The sequence below is a fragment of the Danio rerio genome, chromosome 15 (genome assembly GCF_049306965.1).
Source record: "Danio rerio strain Tuebingen ecotype United States chromosome 15, GRCz12tu, whole genome shotgun sequence".
NCBI classification, from domain to species: Eukaryota; Metazoa; Chordata; class Actinopteri; order Cypriniformes; family Danionidae; genus Danio; species Danio rerio.
This window is the reverse complement of record NC_133190.1, coordinates 3,591,686-3,615,615: the sequence shown is the minus strand read 5'-3', so window position 1 is coordinate 3,615,615 and position 23,930 is coordinate 3,591,686. Positions and strand designations below refer to the sequence as shown.

At 35.2% G+C, this 23,930-nt stretch overlaps 1 protein-coding gene across 2 annotated transcripts in view; it reads left to right on the top strand.

The window, feature by feature from the left end:
• Positions 1 to 23,930, top strand: part of cog6 (component of oligomeric golgi complex 6) — a 79,678-nt gene that overhangs the window by 1,944 nt on the left and 53,804 nt on the right. For both annotated transcript variants that reach the window (XR_012390420.1, NM_001320347.1), the window contains exons 2-4: positions 1,585 to 1,728; positions 3,060 to 3,131; positions 3,763 to 3,821. Coding sequence is in view for 1 of the 2 variants with exons in the window: in NM_001320347.1 (NP_001307276.1) it covers positions 1,585 to 1,728; positions 3,060 to 3,131; positions 3,763 to 3,821 (275 nt within the window). In the remaining variant the exon portion in view is untranslated. The remainder of the gene's footprint in view (positions 1 to 1,584; positions 1,729 to 3,059; positions 3,132 to 3,762; positions 3,822 to 23,930) is intronic.

Sequence of the window (23,930 nt, the reverse complement as noted above, 5' to 3'; positions counted from 1 at the left end):
GAAAGTCCGCGAATGTAAAAAAAAAAAAAAAAAAAAAAAAGTCCGCGAATGTTATGTGATACAGCACTGTAAAGCTGAACAAGAGATTCTCTTCTTTATGTCAATCTTTGAATTGTATGAATGGGATCAGCGGATCAAAAGTTATTAAACATTTAGGAGCAATACTTATTTTTAGCCGCGGGCGGCAGTCTCGGTCTTTAGGGTTAAAACCGTTGATATGCAATTGTTCATGGTATGATAATCGTGCACGTTCAAATCGTGATAGACCGTCATACCGGTATATTGTTACAACCCTACCTGCATGCTAATGTCGCTCGACTATTCAAAGTAACATGGTAAACTATATAGAGCAGGGGTGTCCAAACTCGGTCCTGGAGAGTTTTGCTCTAACCCTCATCAAACACACCAGCTAATCAAGCTTTTGGTAGATATACTTGAAACTTCCTGCAGGTGTTTAGAAGCAAGTTGGAGCTAAACTCAGCAAGACACTGGCCCTCCAGGACCGAGTTTGGACATGCCTGATATAGAGTCTTCTAAATGAATGAATGTGCAAATATAAAACCAATTTTACCTCTAGTTTTACGCAGTGGATGCTCTTCCAGCTGCAACCCATCACTGGGAAACATCCAAACATCCATACTCATTCAATAGTATATGAAATCAACGTTAATAAATATGATTTTATAACGCATTTCATGATAAATATGATTTTGCTGCAGATTTACACAAAATAAAGTATGGTTATGTTTTACAATTTAGAGGTTTCAGTGTAAATGTAGTTCCATGGTATTACCATGCTTTCATCCAGGATTTTTTATTTGTGTTTAACGTTACCCACACACACACACACACAAAAAAAAAAGAATATAAATGCTAGTGTTTTGAACGATACTACAGCAAAGTGTATTATACTTATTATATGTTAAACTCTTTTTTTTTTTCTATAATATTTTTATTTTTCGTTTTCGGTTTGTACACATTGAAATACAACATTTTACAAACATTTTTTACAACAATAACCTTGTTGCATTTACAAATTTTACAAAATATGAGTATATATATATATATATATATATATATATATATATATATATATATATATATATATATATATTAAAAACTAAAAGCAAACAAAATAAATAAAGCTGCTCCTCTTTTTGTCATTAATGGTAATCTATTTAAACATGACAATTAAAATCATACTGAGTACTAGGTACAGCAAATATATATATAAAAGAATGTATCAATACAGAACTATAAAGCTGGAACTGCATTGTCCATCAAGAATTATTCATCAACTTCTTCCTCTGTTAATTCCACTTCTTTAATATAACTAATAAAAGGACTCCATATGTTTTTAAATACATGCTGTTTAGCTTTTAGTATACAAGTTATTTTTTTCTAATGGCAGACTTGACAACATTTAACTTATTCATTGAGTAGCGTTTAGTCTTTGCATCTTTGTCCATAGCAAAGCTAGACATCTTTTGGCATAAAGCAAGCTGAGGAAAAAATCACATGAGGGTGGATCATTGTGACTGTTTTTCATGTTCAATATTTTGTTGTCTTTGTCTGCATTTGTAGGAGATGCTGGAAGCGTTGAAATCTCTGTCCGTGTTTTTCACTGAGAACAGCCTGAGAACCAGGAGGAACCTCCGAGGAGACATCGAGAGACGCAGCCTGTCCATCAATGAAGAGTTTGTGCGCATTTTTAAAGACGTGAAGGAGGTAAATTCGCAAGAACAGTATAGCAGAGCCTAGACACATGAAAGATCTTTATAGGTTCACAAATTTTATTTATTTAAACATTTATTTAAAATCAAAATGATGATCCAAAACCGTTATCTTATCATAGTGTGCTTAATCAACTTGCTAACATACTAGAAATGTGTCAGACCTTCTTATTACACGACTGTCTGGAATGTCTTGAATCTGAATGGGCAATCGCCACATTATAAGGTATGTTATTCCTATAACTACCACTGAATAACGTAAGCTCATCCAGAAAAAAGGTCTGAATAACCTTGACCATCAGTGAATATGTCCACTTAACTTACATTCGTATATCTGCTTGTCTGTCACACTGCGGTTTTTAACTGTTTGGTGGCATATGAATGAATAATATGTAGGTTAGTATATGCTCCATTCAGATAGTTTTGTTTCTGTCAGCTTTGCGTTTCAATAAAGAAATAATAAAATTCTGCTTCGAATTACAGAAATTAATTACATTTTCAGTATATTAAATTAGTTACTTCAAAAGGAGATATGTAAAATAATTATTAAAGAAATAGCAATATAAATATAATGCAATTACATAAAACAATCTGTAGACTTAAAGAATAAACGAACAGAAATAAATATGTACATGCAAATAAACAAATAATAAATAAATGCTTTAAAATAATTTTGTTTAAAGATTCAGTAATTCTGCTTTGTATTAATTAATTAATTTATTACGTTCTATTAATACAAAGCAGAATTAGTAAATTTTTAAACAATAAATAAAATAAATAAACAAACAAATTAATAAATTAATTAACTAATTAATACAAATCAGAATTACTGAATGTTTAAACAAAATAAATAAATAAATAAATTAATTAATTAATACAAAGCAGAATTACTGAATCTTTAAACAAAATTAAAATAAACAAACACATAAATAAATAAATAAACACAAAGCAACATTACTAAATATTTAAACTAAATGAAAAAATACACAAAAAAACAAATAAACAACACCAAAACAAACAAACAAATGATTACAAAGCAACATTTCTAAATTAAAAAAAAATAAGAAAAATGTTTTTCAATAATAAAATAATTGTATTTTTATTTATACATTTTTAAATAATAATTATTAATAATATTAATAAAGATTAATAATAAATAATGTGTAACCATACATAAGTAATAGATAAATAGACAAATACATATTACCTGTTTTTAAGATGCATTCAATTCTATAACAAAGTTTTCAATCTGGTTTATATACTGTGAGTGCTCATTTTGCTCAGATGTGTTTAAGCAGGCATCTGAAGTGTGTGTTTCTGCTTTAGGAGCTGGAGAGCGTTCATGAAGACGTTCAAGCCATGAGCTCCTGCTGTGAAGAAATGACAAACAGGTTAAAGGTAATTATGCACATGCACTTTTAGATACCTACAATTATGTAGGTAAGGGATTTAAAGAAAAATCGCACATTTCCGCAGCAAACTGTGTCACAGCACAACATGGTCTGACTGACTCAACTGACTCTTAAAGGGTATGGGAGATGACTCTCTGATTGGTTTAATGCACGTTATGCTCAAAACACACCCATAACTCATTAAGAGAATAAGCACAACCCTGTTAGACCATGCACTGTGGCGCAGAGCGTTTTTTTTCCGTCCTTAAAATAAGTGTATTCAGACAAGCCCTTAATGTTTTTGCGCCCTGCGCTTTAGACTTTGCACCTAGAACGTTAAAGTAGAGCTCTATGTCTGGAAAGCACTGCAGTCACTGTCATAAAAATGTACCTTTGTTTGTTGTAAACACATGCCCTCTGGTGGTGAAAATGACCTACTGTGCCATTAACCAAAAACTTCTTGTAAATATTTCCATTGATAGATAGATATGCATGTCTGATGTGAAATCAAGGTTCTTTAAAGCCTGCTGGATTATAAAAAATATTCAAGAAGAACATATACTGTATGAAAACATATTGTTGAAGAACAAACATGCTGTTTATTTCTGCAACTCAGCTGTCATATTTTGTGTCAACAGGCAGCCAAAGAGCAAACCCAGGACTTGATTGTGAAAACCAACAAACTTCAAGGAGAGAAGTGAGTCTAATATATTACTTTTTTTCTGTGTTTAACTGATTTTAAGTTGCTGACATTTTTGTTGTTTCCTGATGGCAATGAGTTGGAAAAACAATCATAAAATCCCAGCGCCTCTAAATATATGGAAGAATGCTTGGTAAAACTCTACTAATGGCTTGTTTCCACTGAGTGGTATGGTTCTTTAGATGGTTCTTGTTTGCCATCAAACAATTATTTCTATTTTACCTTTCAGAAACAGCAAAAAAGGAAACCACAGCATGAAATAATGAATAATAAATGAATAAATACGAAGCAACATTAGTGAATCTTGACACACAAAAATAACTTACTAAATAAATACATACAAAGCAACTTTGCAAAATCTTTAAATAAATAACTAAATAAATATTTAAATAAATAAATACAAAGCAACATTACTGAATCTTTAAACAAAATAAAGAAACGCATAAATAAATAAATAAATAAATATTTTAATAAATAAATACAAAGCAACATTACTGAATCTTTAAACATAATAAAGAAACGCATAAATAAATAAATAAATAAATAAATAAATAAATAAATATTTTAATAAATAAATACAAAGCAACATTACTGAATCTTTAAACAAAAACACATAAATAAATAAATAAATAAATAAATAAATAAATAAATAAATAAATAAATAACTGCAAAGCAACATGACTTAATCTTTAAACAAAATATAAAAACCAAACAAATAAATAAATAAATGCAAAGCAACATTACTGAATCTTCAACAAACACATGAATAAATAAATAAATAAATATATAAATTAATTAATTGATTAATTAATTAAGTAATTAATTAATTAATACAAAGCAACATTACAAAATATTTAAACATAATGAAAAAACAAACAAACAAATAAATAAATAAATAAAAAGCAACGTAACTAAATATTTAAACAAAATGAAAAAATAAAACAAACACATAAATAAATAAATAAATAAATAAATAAATAAATAAATAAATAAATAAATAAATAAATAAATAAATAAATAAATAAATACAAAGCAACATTCCTGAATTTTAAAACAAAATGAAAAAAAAAGCCAAGTAACATTACTGAATCTTTAAACAAAATGAAAATAAACAAACATAAATAAATAAATACATAAATAAATGAATGAGTAGATAAATAAATAAATACAAAGCAGCATTACTAAATATTTAAACTAAACGAAAAAATAAACAAACAAAAAATAAACAACACCAAAACAAACGAACAAACAAATGAATACAAAGCAACATTTCTACATAAAAGGCAAAAAAGCAAACCACAGCATATTACCAAAAGGGTGAAACTAGACTCTGAACCTATTGGTTGACATTGAGGGAAGGTGCTCTGCATAGTTTAGCTCCAACTTGCAAGTTCAAGATGTTTCCCTGGCCTCCAAATTTCCCAGATCTCAATAGATGTGCTGAACCACCAGGTTGAATCCTCTTCTACTCCTCGAAGTCTACTGATAACACAGGACACTTCCTGTAGACTCTTTTCCTCGGGTTGTTTTGGCAGCATGTGGAGGAACAGCTTATTAGGCAGGTGGTCATTATGTAATAGTGTATGTGCATGATCCTGGTAATAACCACAGGAGGAAACGTTCACCCTTACTCTGCTTCATTCTGGTTTTATGCATTGGTGTTTGTTCTTAATTGAGAAGGAAAGTTCTGTAGTTTAATTTAAAGCCGCTGTCTATGTAATTAATGAATACCCAGCACTCTTTCTAGAGTGTTACAGTGGTCTATTTCTGGTAAGCATCACAATGTTTGACTATTCTTAGCAAAACAGCAGAAATAGACGCAGCCCCATGTCAGTAGAGCAGATGACGAAGAGACTGCAGTGTTACAAGAATCTCATTTCCATTCATACATCAGAGAAATCTGAAGTGTGTTCGCCGCTGTCCAACTTTCAATGAGTTTTTCCTCTGGAATATCTGATCTTCTCTGCAGTTTGGTTTTGCATCTCTAATTAATATTCCCTTATCTGTTTTGCTGCTTGCTTTGAATGCAACTGATTACAAGCTAGCTGCTGATAAAGAAACAATGCAGTACACACAAGTCAATAATGCCACTGAACCAAAAAAAGAGAGAGAGAGGATTCTAATATATAGCTCGTAGCCTTGATTGGCCGAAACATTCTGTTTGGCTCCTGGATGGAGACACGAGGTGAAAACACAGAATAAATCAAGGCTCTAGCTTCAGCATATCTTGTACTTCCTGCGACCCACAGATCAGGTTTATGGCCGTCACTGGTGAAATGTGCCTGTTTATAGCCGTTGAGAGGCTGCCAGTGAAAGTCATTTGGGCGGAATTGATTGAAAAGGGGGCTGACGAGGCATTGACACTGCTGAGCTGTGGTGTGCCATGTGGTGGACCAATGAGATGCGGAGAGAGACAAATAGCTCAGTTCCAAAACCCAGCGAGCGGCCTTGCTGTCTGCCGTCTACGGGCAGCTGCTTTCTGAGCACCAAGTACGTGTCCACTGGTGCGGAGCTGAGTGGGTGTTTTCTGTCCAGTCTCTATGGGAGCTGAGCGGATGGCTTATGCGTGGGATTGTGAGATTGACTGAGTGTTGAAAAGTTGAAAAATGTCAACTATATTCAAATAAGCCAATCGCAGTGATGTTTGTTTGCTAATAGTAAAGTTGTTTTGCTGGGATCCTATGTTTAAAACTACATTTGTTTCAAATTTCAGAACAATTTCATGTCTATAGACCTTTTTCATGGCTGCTGCATGGAGGGCGCCATATCGACCAGCGTCTTCCGGTAGAATGCTAAAAACTTTAGTTTACAGCGTGTACAACTGGTAATTTGCGCTCCGAAAATGGGTTTCAATACCGTTTTTAATGGTTAACAGAGTGTTTTTGTGACACACAACTTAGAAATGTGTCTGTTAAAGCTGTTATAATCTGTCTAATGTGGTTCAAGCGCGTCAGAAATACGAGAAAAACGTTCTCCTAGTTCACGTGTCTCCCGTCAGAAATACAGTGTGTGTGTGCGTTCCCGGCTTGTCAGCTTTTAGCTCAGCCGCTTTTTAAAGGTTCAGGACACACTGGAGAACTTTTTTTTTATATTAACAGATGTGTGTGTGTGTTGAGCATCAGGTAAGACAATGTTAGCACCTGTCAGCTTTAATTGTGGGGAAAACTGGATGATTTTGAGCTTTTGTCAGCTGATTTCAGCTTCCGGGTTTAAAATGATTTTTGGGGCGGGATCAAAATCAGCGACGTAGCGCAGTACTGCAAGTGCAATGATGACACGTCGGTTTCTCATTATTATTCATAGTGGAGCTTTCTTATCCTATGAGAAGAGCCGGCTGCTTAATTATTCATGAGAGCACTTGCTTTCCAAAGGCAGACCTGCCAGTTTCAAACAAGCTGTGAGACACAGACCGACGGCACGTAGCCGTTTATGAAGGCTCGTATGTGTTTGTTTCCATGATCCACGGGGTTTGTTGCATGTTTTTTCCCCGCGATCCTGTCAGGGCCGATCATACAGCAAAGCTGTGTGTGTGCTGCAAGCATTTTTGTCGGGAGAGCAGTGTGAGAATTGAAGAATGGCGGACGTTGACTTTTATCAGGAGTTCGTTCACATTCAGACACATCGCCGTGCTGCTGTGTTCGCCTAAATCCTCTTTATTACCAGCAGGGCTAATGGTTAAAATAGGCAGGTCAGGAGACCTGCTGCACTGAGTCTGCATTCAGATCTATAATTTAGACCCGGGATCGAGGGAGAATCCACATTTATAGTGTTTACATAAACACACTTATCTTTATAATGATATAAATTGTGGTTGTGTGTATATGAAATTACGAATAACAAATGTAGCAGGACATTAAATTGCAATTTATTTCTTTGCATTTTAACGTTGTAAACTATAAACTCATGCGTCTCCTTATGGTTTGTGTCTCATTTTGTGTGCTAACTGTCAACAACAGTTATTCGCTCCCCTTCTCCCCTGCTGGCCACGCTCACTCCTGCCCGATGCTCGCGGAGCTCCACGCCCATTAATCATGCATCTTTTAAAAAAATTCTGAAGTAGACTTTAACCGAAAGTGGGGGGTGTCATGGCCCTTTAATCTCAAGGTGACAGTGCCAACTAGGGATAAAGATCATACACGGGCTTATAGAATGCATAAGAATAAAACATAACTTCAAGAATCCGCACGGCAGATGTGTGCCTGTGATGTCTTGATACGTTGCCAACCCTTTTAGGAACAGAGCTGCAGAGTTCAGTGACATAGAGGAAGATTGCGGAGAGATGCAGAACAAGATCGTTTGATTAAGAGATGCACTGAGAGATGGAAGTTCAAAGGTTTGAGCGATTAAATGAGCCCGAGATTGGAAGAGAAAATAATCCTGTTGTTTGAAAACTGAAAGCCCACTGTATCTCTGACCTTGTGAATCGGTTCTTGATTTTGGCACCAAAGGAGACGCTGACAGCTGTGATGGACAGCTGGCATCTCTGCGCTCTGCTGCCATCAACCCTGCACTCATCCAGCAGAAGAGTTTGACTAAATCCACAGAGTGACACAAAGATAGACAGGAGGAGAGAGAGAGAGAGAGAGAGATTGATGAAACTATAACGAGACAGTTTTTTTCTGGAATGCATGGTAGTGGAATGCTGTCAGGAAATATTTGTTCAGGCCAATAAATATCCTTAGCATTATTTACATCAATTTCTCCAAGGTTTCAAATTCATTCAGGACACTGGCCCTCAAGGACCGAGTTTGGACACCCCTGTACTAGGTCATCCAGGTTCTTCTCGACTACGTTTTTTCGAATATTCTGAATTCAAACATGCTACTCAGCTCGCATACCGTTTTTAACTGAGGGTTAATGAGAGAATGTGCTGAAGTTGTCATCACAAACATGTTGCGGCAGTAGGGCTGCACGATTAATCGAAAAAAGATCACGATCTCGATTCGACCCTACACACAATCCTAATTCAGCTTTTTCTAGTATTCAGACAAGATCAGGAGAGAAGAAAAGGCGGCCGCAGAAGTCTTCACAGCAACATTGACACCTTCAAATGGCGTTAAACGTGTCACATACTGTATTTATAAGGTATAATTCACCCAAAATATAATTTCTGTCTTCATGTTATGATGTATTCACGATCGCGAAATGGCACGTGAGCTGACGCACTGTTTGTTTACTGCTCAGAACGAGAGCGTGCACGCAAATGACGCCTACTTTAGTAAACACAACCTGCATAGGCTGTGAATAATAAGTAGGCCCACACGGAATCTGCGCGCGCAGAATTCCGCAGATTTTCCGTAGATTTTCCGCAGAATTTCACAGATTTCTGCAGATTTTTAGCCCATCATTAATTCTGTTTATTTACTTGAGTAAATGTGTAAATCTAAATTTATTCAGTTTTTATTCAGTATTTTATTACTTTTTGTTTCATATATTAAGGTTTTAGTTTTGATACTCCGCTGGATACTCCCAAAATAATTCCGCAGAAATCCGCAGATTTTTACCAAAATTCTCAGCAGAAATAGCAAAAAACATCTGCAGATTTCGTCTGGCCCTAATAATAAGTAATGAAGTTGTGAATAAAGTGCACAGAGCGATCGTTTGAGGGCCGTGCGGGAGATTTGATTTGTGCGTGTGTGTTTTTTCTCACAGTGACAGCAGCCATGGGCCCCGCTAGGAAGTGAAAGTGAAACCTCATTTAAATGATCATATCGCATTTTAGAGTTATGATTACGACAAGCATTTGATATGTTTTTTCTTTCATAGCGAACAGACAGTGTCGTGCATGAAAATAAATGTTTACTGTGTCAGTATAGCAACCCTAGCCTATATCTAATGGAAATAATATGGTCTAATAATGCTGTCAGGGACAGATGACAAGCACATGTGTCAAACATAATAATTCAATTTTATAATTATGAATAGTTGTATTCTGAAGTCATCTTTTTACTGTGAATTAACAAACAGGACATATTGACAGTCTGTTCAAGTCCACCATAATACAAAATTTAGCAATTAGCAACAGTAGGCCTCCACATAGGCCTAAAATTATTAGTGTTGTTTTAACATATGTTTGAAAATTAACAGTAATAATAATAGGCTACTCATATTAACCTTTATTTTACATTTACAGAATCGTGATCTTGATTTTAAGCAAAAAAAATAAAAAATAAAAATCGTGATTCACATTAGAATCGTGCGGCCCTTTGCGGCAGTATTAAATAAAATTAAGTTCTACTAACTTAACTAAAAAAGTTACTGAGTTTCCACACATATTTTGAGTAATCAGATCATATGGATTCTAACAGTGCTACTGAATATGTAGTTTAGCTAGTTTGCGTGGGATCAAGTTTGCTGCTGAACTCTGTTGCAAGGCCAGTTTCTAGAAACATGATTGAGCACCCCAGGTTAGAAAATCAGAACTACATATTAGGTTTTCACACAAAACTATACACCAGGACGAGGCTAGAGAGCTAGCAGCAGCGAAATCCATCTGTGGCAGTGCCCTGTGTGTGCTGCGCCTGGCCAGAATTCCACATACCCAATGTTGCTATGAATCTATTTGCATTTTGAAATGGAAGATTATTAGAGGAGTCTTCTTTCTGTTCCCTCTTGAACCCTTTGCTTGCTTTCAGCCCTTTCGAATTCAATTTTCTGACTCTCACTGAACAGTCCTCTCTGAACCACAACACCAGTGGGCACAGTTTTTACATGTCCCCTGTCAGGGTCAGACCAGACGAAACACAATACAAAAACGTCGCTGAGAGAGCTTGACTGACGGCCTTCAGAAGTTTAGTTTCATAAACCTTCACTGCTCTGTGTTGTTCCTTGAAATGAGTGGTTTCCTGCAGCACTAGTCAAAAGTGAAACTTTTAAAAAGGTTTGTAGACTATGTCGTGTTTTTGATTTGATTACTCTCAGTTTTTTAAATGCAAGAACATTCAGTTTGGTTTCTGGCTAGTCTTTTCTTTTGCCAGAAATTGTAATTTCAGTTTTTAGCAATATCTTAGTAATAAAGTAATAAAATAAATTGGACAATAGACTACAACTCTAACCCGAAAATATCATACGTCATACCACACCTATAGTGTTGTTCTACACACAAAATACAGCTGGACGTATGCCAGGGTGCATATTTGCAGTTTCTTAATAATGTATCCATGGGCACATATCCCCAATGAACCGGCGTTGAAAAGTATCATATGAACTTGCGCATGGGAAATACCAAATTCAATTCAATTCAATTCAGCTTTATTTGTATAGCGCTTTTACAATGTAGATTGTGTCAAAGCAGCTTCACATAAATGGTCATAGTAACTGGAACAGTGTGGTTCAGGTTTTAGTGTTTAAGTTCAGTTCAGTTTAGTTTAGCTCAGTTCAGTGTGATTTAATCATTACTGAGAGTTCAAACACTGAAGAGCAAATTCATCGATGCGTAGCTCTACCAATCCTGAACCATGCGAGGCAGTGGCGACAGCGGAGAGGGAAAAAAAACTTCACCTGATGGGAGAGTGAAGAAAAAAAACCTTGAGAGAACCAGACTCAGTTGGGCACGACCGTTTTAATTTCTCCGCTGGCCAAAAGTCTTGTGCATAGCTTCATTCTTCAAATCTGATGCCCCTTGTAAGGGTCAGTGAGAGGATGGAAGAGATGGATTTCACTACCATGAAGTGGACTTAAGGGAACAAAAATAAAAAGTAAAAAAAGAAAAGTGTAGGACGTGTCTACTTTGCATTGCTGCACTGTCCCATATGGAGTCACATTGGGGACTCTGAATATCGAGCGTTCCTCCACATCGTGTTCTCCTGCTGTTCAGTTTGGACTCGGTGACATTTTCATCAGCCAGATGGGATTGCGTCTCCTTGTCCGGCTGCTTTTCAACCTCGCCTGACCACGCTGTCTCCGGAGGGACAGCTGTGTGCGAGGGACGGGTCAGGACTTGGGTTGTCACGCATTCACAGAGGACAGGAAGCAGGCTCTTTAAAATTAATACGCACCTGCTGGTGTTCGGTTTTCTCAATCTGGAGATCGTCCTGCCAGGTGACCTTTCTGTGACTGCTATTCAGTGCGAAAAACTGTGTGGAAAGTACCTGCAACACCACACACTTTCCTTTGATTAACTGATGTATAGGCTTGAGTTGGTTAGAGATGTGTTCAGTTAATTAAGGTCCAATCCCAATTCTAATTTTGTACCCCTTCCCCTTTCCCCTGGCCCCTAAAACCGAGTGTGAACAGGAAGGACTTCAAAATTTACTCCTAAGAATTGGCACTACAACACCTGCACAAGTCATCATATGTCATCGCGATCTCTTACTTCATATGAGATCAGACGATCGCGACTGCTGTAGCTATTCCAGTGGCTTTATTTTTTGGTATTTACCTTCAGGAAATCACTGAAGGCATATATCATATTATAATGATATAAAGTGGCAATAAACTCGTAACTGTACTGTGCATTTACACAGTGGCCATCTTCATCTATGTAAACACACCAAAAACAACATTAACATTAAAGCAGACACTGTAAAAAGGTCATTCCCAGCCACTAGACTTTTCTGGCAGGGTATTCGAGTGTCAGAACTATACAAGAGTTATTATGCGAAATTTGGCGTTTTTTATTTTATAGTTTTTTAAATTTTATTTTTAAGTATGATGGTAAAATATGAACGCGGTTATGAATATATTAAAACTGCAGTGCGGCACGTCTTCGCCGATGTAAGGAGAGTTGAAATCAAGTTAACTTTATGGTAATGAGCTATGACGCGGTTCGGCAGCAAGCAAAAAGAATGAAGACGTCCACCGCTTGAGAGCGGTCCTGTGAACTTTAACCTTTGGTTTGGACTTTATATATACATATATATATATATATATATATATATATATATATATATATATATATATATATATATATATATATATATATATATATATATATATATAATAATATTTCCCAAATTATGTTTAACAGAGCAAGGAAATTTTCACAGCATGTCTGATAATATTTTTTGCTTTTGGAGAAAGTCTTATTTGTTTTATTTTGGCTAGAATAAAAGCAGTTTAAAAATGTTTAAACACCATTTTAAGGACCAAATTATTAGCCCCTTTAGGCTATTTTTTTTTCTCTGTAGTCTACAGAACAAATCATCGTTATACAATAACTTTCCTAATTACCCTAATCTGCCTAGTTAACCTAATTAACCTAGTTAAGCCTTTAAATGTCACTTTAAGCTGTATAGAAGTGTCTTGAAGAATATCTAGTCAAATATTATTTACTGTCATCATGGCAAAGAGAAAATAAATCGGTTATTAGAAATCAGTTATTAAAACTATTATGTTTAGAAATGTGTTGACAAAATCTTCGAAACGGGGAAAAAATAAACATGGGGGGCAAATAATTCAGTGGGGCTAATAATTCTGACTTCAACTGTATATATATATATATATATATATATATATATATATATATATATATATATATATATATATATATATATATATATATATATATATATATATATATATATATATACACACACACACACACAGTTGAATACCCAAAGGGTAAAGATGCTCTAGGAATTCTGATATTGCAGAATATCGCACGGCTATCAGCCAATCAGATTCGAGAACCAGACAAAGCTGTTGTATATACACACACACACACATATATATATATATATATATATATATATATATATATATATATATATATATATATATATATATATATATATATATATATATATATATATATATATTTCAAGCTACAAAAACCTACAAAAGTTCATGTCAGTAGTGAAAGCTCCAACATAAAGACCAAGGTTATGCAAACAGAACAGAACAGGACCTGACAGCATTGTTGTTCTTTTCCACAACCTTCATCACTCTCTCATTATCTCTTCTCATATCATCGAAGCTTTACATGGACTGGAGAGACTCTTTCAGTAAGGGGCAGGAAGAGAATGTCATTCTGTAGCTGTTGTTAGTGTTCTGTCTAATGTGACATGTAAGGTCTTTTACACACGGGCTAATATTATTATTCAAGAAGGAAATAAGTCAGTACACTGTTTAAATAATGTGACACAAAGTCATACACATTAACATAAATACCTCAGAAATTAAAAGTACTTTAAGGAATTTTTATATATAATATACAGTTGAAGTCAGAATTATTAGCCCCTCCTGTTTATTCTTTTCCCCAATTTCTGTTTAATGGAGAGAAGCTTGTTTTAAAACATTTCTAAACATAATAGTTTTAATAACTCATCTCTAATAACTGATTTATTTTATCTTTGCCATGATGACAGTTAATAATATTTGACTAGATATTCTTCAAGACACTTCTATACAGCTTAAAGTGACATTTAAAGGCTTAACTAGGTTAATTAGGTTAACTAGGCAGGTTAGGGTTAAATAGGCAAGTTATTGTATAATGAAGATTTGTTCTGTTTTATTTATTTATTTTTTTTATTTATTTATTTGACATGGACATCACAATTACACTGGACAACCAAATGCATTTGTTTAAGTGTTTTAGCAAACTTGCTAATTTTCAACACCCGTCCACAGGAGGCTTAAAATTGACAAAATAGAAATATAATAAAACATACACAACATTACAATTCTTTACATAAAATTACTGCAGGCAAAAGCAAAGGCGACATGATTCAACCACCTAACAGTAGACTATTTGTGCAAACTCTGCTGTTTTGTTTATAACCACTTTTTAAGAGCCCTACTAAAAATATTTAGATTACTTTTTGATTTTAAGCTAACCGGTAAATCATTCCACAGTTTGGCTCCCTTTACAGAGAAGACAGATTGACCAAACGAGGTCTTACACTTTGGCACTAGACAGTCACCTTTAGCAGTTGCCCGTGTAACTATGGGAGGTTTGATGCCGATTGATTAGCTTAGAAAACAGGATTGGAACATGATTATTTAAACATTTAAAAGCCAATTTAAGATAACTAAATTGAATAAAACTATCAAAATTAAACAGGTTATGTTGACATAAAACATCACAATGATGCCATCGCATAGGCTTTAAGTCCATAATTTTAACTGCTTGTTTATAGATTGAGTCAATAGGCTTTAATGTAGTTAAAGAGGCTTGTGACCAAGATGTAATGCAATACGTCAAGTGAGAGAATATCATTGTGTGCATGTATATTTTTGCAGTGTGATATGATAAAAACCTTCTAATAGAACGAAAACAGTTTAGACTTGGCTTAACTTTCTTACTTAAATTTTTAACGTGACTATCAAATTTTAAATTAATGTCTAGAGTTATGCCAAGATACTTAAACTCATTCCTAAAGTAGACTATCAGAAAAAAGTTAGCTTAAAGGGGCTAATAATTTTGTCCCAAAAATGTTTTTTTAAAAATTTAAAACTGCTTTTCTTCTAGCCAAAATAAAACAAATAAGACTTTCTCCAGAAGAAGAAATATTATCAGACATGCTGTGAATGGTACCGTACTGTACCAATCAGTGGAAGCGAGCCTTAAAAGAGAGCCCCTAGAGTAAGGATGGGAGAGTTTTATTTATGGATATTTTTTGTGTGTGTGTGTGTGTGTGTGTGTTTACGGGTGGTTTATCAACCCCACTCACCTGTGTGAACCTCACTGCATAAATGCACAATGTTTTTTTCTTTCTTCAAATGTGAGGTCTCTTTTTCTGGTAGTGATATTGCTGTTGTGTTGAAAATCCTGCTATCCAGTAGGGTCCGTTATCTTATTGTGCTAATTAAGCTGGGACCTTACTACCCACCCACACGAATGTGTTCCCCGTCTTTCCCACACCCCCATGCGCAGCGCAGGTAAATTAAAGTCGATAAGTAGGCAAGCTTCGCCATTGTGTTCTGGCTCCTGCAGAAATGTGTTTCTCTGGCACATTGATTAATGCCTTCAGTGCTCGCTACTGTAATATGTTGTGCTGGATAATCTGTAGGTTTGATTGGAGGAGGTGTTAGCCTGAGGAGCGAGTCATGCTCACTTTTGGACGATGCTTATACATCAATAATTCATAACATCATTTGATCAGTCATTTTCACTGCACTAACAAGGTTATTGTGGTGCATTGAAAAGCTTGCAAACATTATTAAATGCATTTGTTAGACGACATTCTGGGCATCGGATCAGTGTTAAATGGCTCATTTGATTGATTGATTAATTGATTGCTTGGTTGATTGATTGACTGATTTACCAGTGACAGCTTTTTTTAGAAATTAAAATTGGTATATGGTATACAAGTTATAAATGCCTGCACTTTTGATTATATAAATGTAGTCATGTTGAGTATTGGTTGGTTTTGATTTATTGTTTGGTTTTATTTCTTTATTATTTTATTTATTAGCGTTATATGCATATTTTGTGCTGATAGATGTTTTTTATGATGCAGGTAAATTAATAAATAAATCTCTAAATTGAATTAACAAATTAGTTTATATGTTCTTTCATTTTTGAATAATTTTTTATTTATATTTGATTTGTTTTTTGTTAATTTGTTTATTTATGTTTGATTTTGTTTTTTTGTTATGTTTGATTATGTTTTGATTAATTAAACAGATGAATTATTCACTATTGATTTATTAGTTTTTTTTTTGCTTTGATTATTGACTATTTATTGCCTTTTCTGTGTTGATATCTTTGTTAGTAATTGAATAGGGTTAAACGTAGTATAATATTTTTTTTGTAATGCAGGAAATTATTAAATAATTAATAAATAAAACTGACTAATTTGTTAAAATTTTCGCTTTAAATTTTTGATATTTATTTATTTATTTATTTTTTTTTTTTTGCCTGTTAATTTATTCAGTCATGTAATTTATCAATTTAGGTTTAGAAATCAAAATGTTTAAATTGTAGCAGTCCATATTTACAATCTTGTATAAGACATAATATGAATTATATGTGGCTGAATGAGCTATATGACAATAAGAACAACAATAATAATTATAATAATAGTAATAATAATAATAATTATACAGAAATAATAATAATAATAATTAATAGTCAATAATAATTTAATTTAATTATTATTATTAAAAGGCAACAGCAATAATAATATTAATTATTATTATAATATTAATCTAATATTAATAATAATAATAATAATATTAATCAAATAATAATAAAACAATAGCAATAATGACAGTAATAATACCAAAATCAATAATAATAATAATAATAATAATAATAATAATAATAATAATTAATACAAAAAGCAACAGCAATAATAATAATAATAATTGTTATAATATTAATCAAATAATAATAAAAATAGCAATAATGTTAATAATAATACCAAAAGCTATAACAATAATATAATAATAATAATGTAATAGTATAATAATAACAATAATAATAATATTAATAAAATAATAATAATAGTAATAGCAAAAATAATACTGCAATAATAATAATAAGAAGAAGAATAAGAAGAATAAGAAACAGGAATTGTAATAATATTCTTATAATCATAATGAAAAAATTATAACAAAAGCAATAATAATATAGTAAATGTTATTATAAAACTACAGCAGTAGTTTCAATCAGATTATATTTTGATATTTTGTGTGTGTGTGTTGTGTGTTGTGTGTTGTGTGTTGTGTGTTGTGTGTGTGTGTGTATGTTTGTGTCTCATGTTTGAGAGTTTTGAAAAAACTGTGCGCTTGACTTCATCTTTAAAATCTGCGCTTCTGTGTTCATCATACATTTCTTGGCTTCACTTGGCTCGGAGTGAAAATGTGTCACGATCTCACCCTTTTTTTTCTCTCCAATTCACTTTGATTCTGTTCTTCGGCGGCGTCCTGTAGCTCTGGAAAGATCTCTCAGAGCCAGCGGTTCTCATTAATAGCCTATGAGGAGATTCAGAGAGCGATTGACGAAACACGCTCCTTCATCTCAGTTTGCTGTCTGATGTGAAATCACTCATGCTCAGAAAATCAACCGTCTGTGGATCTGTCAGTCAGATTGTTACACACCAGTGAAGGAAGTGGGCTTTAGTCTAAAAGGAATTGTTCACAACAAATAACAACAACAACAACACAGGCTCATTTGGGTACTTTCAATCATCTTGACCATTAGTGAAAATGAACACAAGCATACACAGTTGAATTATTAGCCCCCCTGTATATGAGTTCCCCCATTTTTGTTTAAAGGAGAGAATTTTCAAGACGCTTCTAAACATGAAAGTTTTGATAACTCATTTCTAATAACTGATTTATTTTATCTTTGCCATGATGACAGCACATAATATGTCAGTCATCAAGTTGAGTGCCCACCAGACACACCAGAGGGCACTCTACAGATCACATCTGCAACTGAACCGGACTACATAATCCATCATGCATTTCACACTCACACCAGTTCCAGATCTTCACTGATTACATACACACAGCTGAAGCTCAAATATATATATATATAAACAGTGGTCCCTTGTTATGGGTGTTTCCCAGTACTGGGTTGCTGCTGGAAAAGCATCCGCTGCTAAAAACATAAGCTGGAATAGTTGGCGGTTCATTCCGCTGTGGTGACCCCTGATGAATAAGAGGACTAAGCCGAAGGAAAAAAGGCCCATACGATAATGGCATCCCTATCATCCCCATTTACCTAATTGGCTCTATCACTCTCTCTTCACTCGACCTTTAGCTAGTGTGGTGAGCGCACTGGCGCCGTTGTCCTGTGGCTGTCGTCACATCATCCAAGTGGATGCTGCGCACTGGTGGTGGTGTTGAGCCCCCCCCCCATTACAACACATTACATTACATTACATTACATTACGATTACAATTGTTGTTTGTTTAAACTACTTATTTAAGATTATGCTAAATGACACAATTCTTGAGTTTTTATTTTTTTTGGTCACTGTAGGTGTTTTATGTTTTCTTAAATTTGTAAAAAATAATACGTTAACTAATAGGTTAATTCCTTTTTGTTGTCCCAACACAAATGGAGTGTTTGGAACCCAGCATCTTTGAACAGTGTAATTAAATAAAATAAAATAATCATTTGAAAACGTTACTGTTTATTAGAAAGCTTATGTTTAATTATTGCTAATTATTATTTTATTTCAGTTCATTTTTTTACCCAAAATGTTTTAGTTTCCGATTACTAAAATAACCTAGTTGTGAAAAAATTCCCCTAAAAAAAGCTGAAGTCAAATAAAAACAACTTTACAAATTACACTCACCGGCCACTTATTAGCTACATCTTACTAGTGCCGGGTTGGACCCCCTTTTGCCTTCAGAACTGCCTTAATCCTTCATGGCATAGATTCAACAAGGTACTGGAAATATTCCTCAGAGATGTTGGTCCATATTGACATATTAGCATCATGCAGTTGTTGCAGATTCGTCGGATGCACATCCATGATGCCAATATTCCATTCCACCACATCCCAAAACTGCTCTAATGGATTGACATCTGGTGATTGTGGAGGCCACTTGAGTACAGTGAACTCATTGTCGTGTTTAAGAAACCAGTCTGAGATGATTCACGCTTGATGACATGGTGTGTTATCCTGCTGGAAGTAGCCATCAGAAGATGGGTACACTGTGGTCATAAAAGGATGGACATGGTCAGCAGCAATATTTAGGTAGGCTGTGGCATTGATACGATGCTCAATTAGTACTAATGGGCCCAATGTTTGCCAAGAAAATATCCCTCACACCATTATACCACCACCAGCCTGAACCTTTGATACAAGGCAGGGTGGATCCATGCTTTCATGTTGTGGACGCCAAATTCCGACCGGACCATCCGAATGTGGCAGCAGAAGTTGAGACTCATCAGAGCAGGCAACGTTTCTCCAATCTTCTATTGTTCAGTTTTTGTGAGCCTGTGTGAATTGTAGCCTCAGTTTCCTGTTCTTAGCTGACAGGAGTGGCACCCGGTGTGGTCTTCTGCTGCTGTAGCCCATCCGCCTCATGGGTGGAAGTGTTGTGTGTTCAGAGATGCTCTTCTGCAGACCTGGGTTGTAACGAGTGCTTATTTGAGTTACTGTTGCCTTTCTATCCGCTGGAACCAGTCTGGCCATTCTCCTCTTACCTCTGGCATCAACAAGGCATTTTCGTCCGCAGAACTGCCGCTCACTGAATATTTTCTCTTTTTCAGACTATTCACTGTAAACCCTAGAGATGGTTGTGCGTGAAAATTTAGTAGATCAGCAGTTTCTGAAATACTCAGAGCAGCACGTCTGACACCAGCATCCATGCCACGTTTAAAGTCACTTAAATCCTCTTTCCTCCTCATTCTGATGCTCAGTTTGAACTGCAGCAGATCATCTTGACCATGTCTACATGCCTAAATGCATTGAGTTGCCGCCATGTGATTGGCTGATTAGAAATTTGTTAACAGGCAGTTGGACAGATGTACCTAATAAAGTGGCGGGTGAGTGTAATTAATAACAAATTTTAGAAATGGTAAATAATTTCAAATTAAATAATACAAATAAATTGAACTCGCCTAAAAAATAAACTGTAATTGAAGCGAATTCAGCAAACGTCAAAATAAAAGCTTATTCAAAAATGTTTCTAAAACCCCACAGGGGTTACCTGACAGAATTTTCATCTTTGGCTGATCTGTTCCCTCAGTCCGGATGCCTGAAATTCTTTCCAGCAGGCTTGTATCTTTGTCTTTGAGTAATAATTTACATCTTATCTGACATTTATGACGCCCCCTTTCTCTCTCCCTCACACACGCACACCCTGCGGAGGTAAACCTTGGGTGGCGGGGAATTACAGCCATTTAATATATCCCCGACATGTTCCCATTGTTAAAGTTTTGCAGGTGGGATATCTCTCCTTTGGCCTAAAGCAAATGTCACACAGCTCTCTGATAGCGGAAACATGAAACGTGATCCCTGAGCAAGTCCACATGACTAAACGCATCCCCTGAACACTGACATGCTTTCTTTGGCATGTTAAACACCGTTACAAACATGTAGTCTGAATGAGTGCAAGTTTTCTTCAGGCTATGCAGTTTTTGCGTATGAAAAGAGGGCTCTGTTGTAGTGTTGTCAAAAGTATCGAATCCTTAGTTCAATTGTTAGCAGGATTTGGATGTTTTTAACATTTCAGTACCGATTGGTACCGAAATATTTTTGACAACCATACAATTGGGCCCCCTTTTCATACGCAAATATTTTACAAGGGAGAGTTTTGTGTAATCATCAACATTTTAAATCTAAGAAGGTCCAGAAACCCATTCGGATACGCATACAGATTCAGATAATGTATTATAGTTTCTTGATACCAGGGTTGTCGCGATAATGGAATTCGGTACTAATTGATACTGAGATTTTAAAAACGTCTATTTCCGTTAACATTTGAGCGATGTTGAGCACGTTCTTAATCAGCGCTGATTTGCCATTGTGTTCATGCTCAACAGAAATGACTGTGATTTGCCAGGAAGGTCATTGGTTTACCGAGCTGTTTACTGAGTGTAAATGCAGATACAGGGACACCGGAGCATTTCAAAGTCACGTCGATCAGCTGATTTGTCTATAAGCTGACATACAAGCAATCTGCTGCTGAATCGTGGCTTTAAATTGCAGTTTCCATGTATCTGTGTTTAACTCAGTAAACAGCAGTGAGTTCGGTTAACCAATGTTTGCAGAAATTGGACATTTTTAACATTTCAGTACTGATTGGTATCAAATTCGATACTTTTGACAACCCTACAACGGAGCCCTTTTTTCATACACAAAAATTCTACATGGAATAATTTTGTTTAATAATCAACATTTTAAATCTAAGAAGGTCCAGAAACGCATTCGGATGCAGATGCAGATTCAGATAATGTATTATAGTTTCTTGAGACTAGGGTTGTCGCGATAATGGAATTCGGTACTAATTGATACTGAGATTTTAAAAACGTCCATTTCCGTTAACATTTGAGCGCTGTTGAGCACGTTCTTAATCAGCGCTGATTTGCCATTGTGTTCATGCTCAACAGAAATGACTGTGATTTGCCAGGAAGGTCATTGGTTTACCGAACTCATCGCTGTTTACTGAGTGTAAATGCAGATACAGGGACACCGGAGCATTTCAAAGTCACGTCGATCAGCTGGTTTGTCTATAAGCTGACATACAAGCAATCTGCTGCTGAATCGTGGCTTTAAATTGCAGTTTCCATGTATCTGTGTTTAACTCAGTAAACAGCAGTGAGTTCGGTTAACCAATGTTTGCAGAAATTGGACATTTTTAACATTTCAGTACTGATTGGTATCAAATTCGATACTTTTGACATCCCTACAACGGAGCCCTCTTTTCATACACAAAAATTCTACATGGAATAATTTTGTGTAATCATCAACAGTTTAAATCTAAGAAGGTCCAGAAACCCATGCAGATGCGGATGCAGATTCTGATTCAGATAATGTATTATAGTTTCTTGAGACTAGGGTTGTCACGATACTGGAATTCGGTACTAATTGATACTGATATTTTAAAAACGTCCATTGCCGTTAACATTTGAGCGTGTTCTTCCACAGCGTTGATTTGCCATGGTTTTCACGCTCAACAGAAATGACTGATTGGCTGGGAAGGTCATTGGTTAATCAAACTCACCCCGTTTACTGAGTGTAACCACAGATACAGGGACACTGGAGTGTTTCAAAGTCACGTCGATCAGCTGGTTTGTTTATAAGCTGACATACGAGCGATTCACTGCTGAATTGTGGCTTTGATTTGCAGTTTTCATGTATCTGTGTTTACACTCAGTAAACAGCGTTGATTTCTGCGAACAAATGTTTGCAGAAATTGGACATTTTTAACATTTCAGTACCGATTGGTATCGAATTCGATACTTTTGACAACCCTACAACGGAGCCCTTTTTTCATACACTAAAATTCTACATGGAACAGTTTTGTGTAATCATCAACATTTTAAATCTAAGAAGGTACAGAAACCCATTCAGATGCGGATGCAGATTCTGATTCAGATAATGTATTATAGTTTCTTGATACTAGGGTTGTCACGATACTGGAATTTGGTACTAATTGATACTGAGATTTTAAAAATGTCTATTTCCGTTAACATTTGAGCGTGTTCTTCATTAGCGTTGATTTGCCATGGTTTTCACGCTCAACAGAAATGACTGTGATTGGCTGGGAAGGTCATTGGTTAATCAAACTCACCCCGTTTACTAAGTGTAACCACAGATACAGGGACACTGGAGTGTTTCAAAGTCACGTCGATCAGCTGGTTTGTTTATAAGCTGACAAACGAGCGATTCGGTGCTGAATTGTGGCTTTAATTTGCGGTTTTCATGTATCTGTGTTTACACTCAGTAAACAGCTGTGAGTTCTCTAAACAAATGTTTTTAGAAATTGGACATTTTTAACATTTCAGTACCAACTGGTATCAAATTCGGTACTTTTGACAACCCTACAATGGAGCCCTCTTTTCATACACAAAAATTCTACATGGAACAGTTTTGTGTAATCATCAACATTTTTAAATCTAAGAAGGTCCAGAAACCCATTCAGATGCGGATGCAGATTCAGATAATGTATTATAGTTTCTTGATACCAGGGTTGTCACGATACTGGAATTCGGTACTAACTGATACTGATATTTTAAAAACGTTTATTTCCGTTAACATTTGAGCGTGTTCTTCCTCAGCGCTGATTTGCCATGGTTTTCACGCTCAACAGAAATGACTGTGATTGGCCGGGAATGTTATTGGTTAACCAAACTCACCCCGTTTACTGGGTGTAACCACAGATACAAGGACACTGGAGTGTTTCAAAGTCACGTCGATCAGCTGGTTTGTTTATAAGCTGACATACGAGCGATTCGCTGCTAAATTGTGGCTTTGATTTGCGGTTTTCATGTATCTGTGTTTACACTCAGTAAACAGCTGTGAGTTCTCTGAACAAATGTTTGCAGAAATTGGACATTTTTAACATTTCAGTTTCAACTGGTATCAAAATACTGGTATCGATACTTTTGATACTTTTAACCGTACAATGGAGCCCTCTTTTCATACACAAAAATTCTACAAGGGATAGTTTTGTGTAATCATCACCATTTTAAATCTAAGATGGTCCAGGAACCCATTTGGTTTGGGGAAGCAGATTCAGATAATGTTGCTTATAG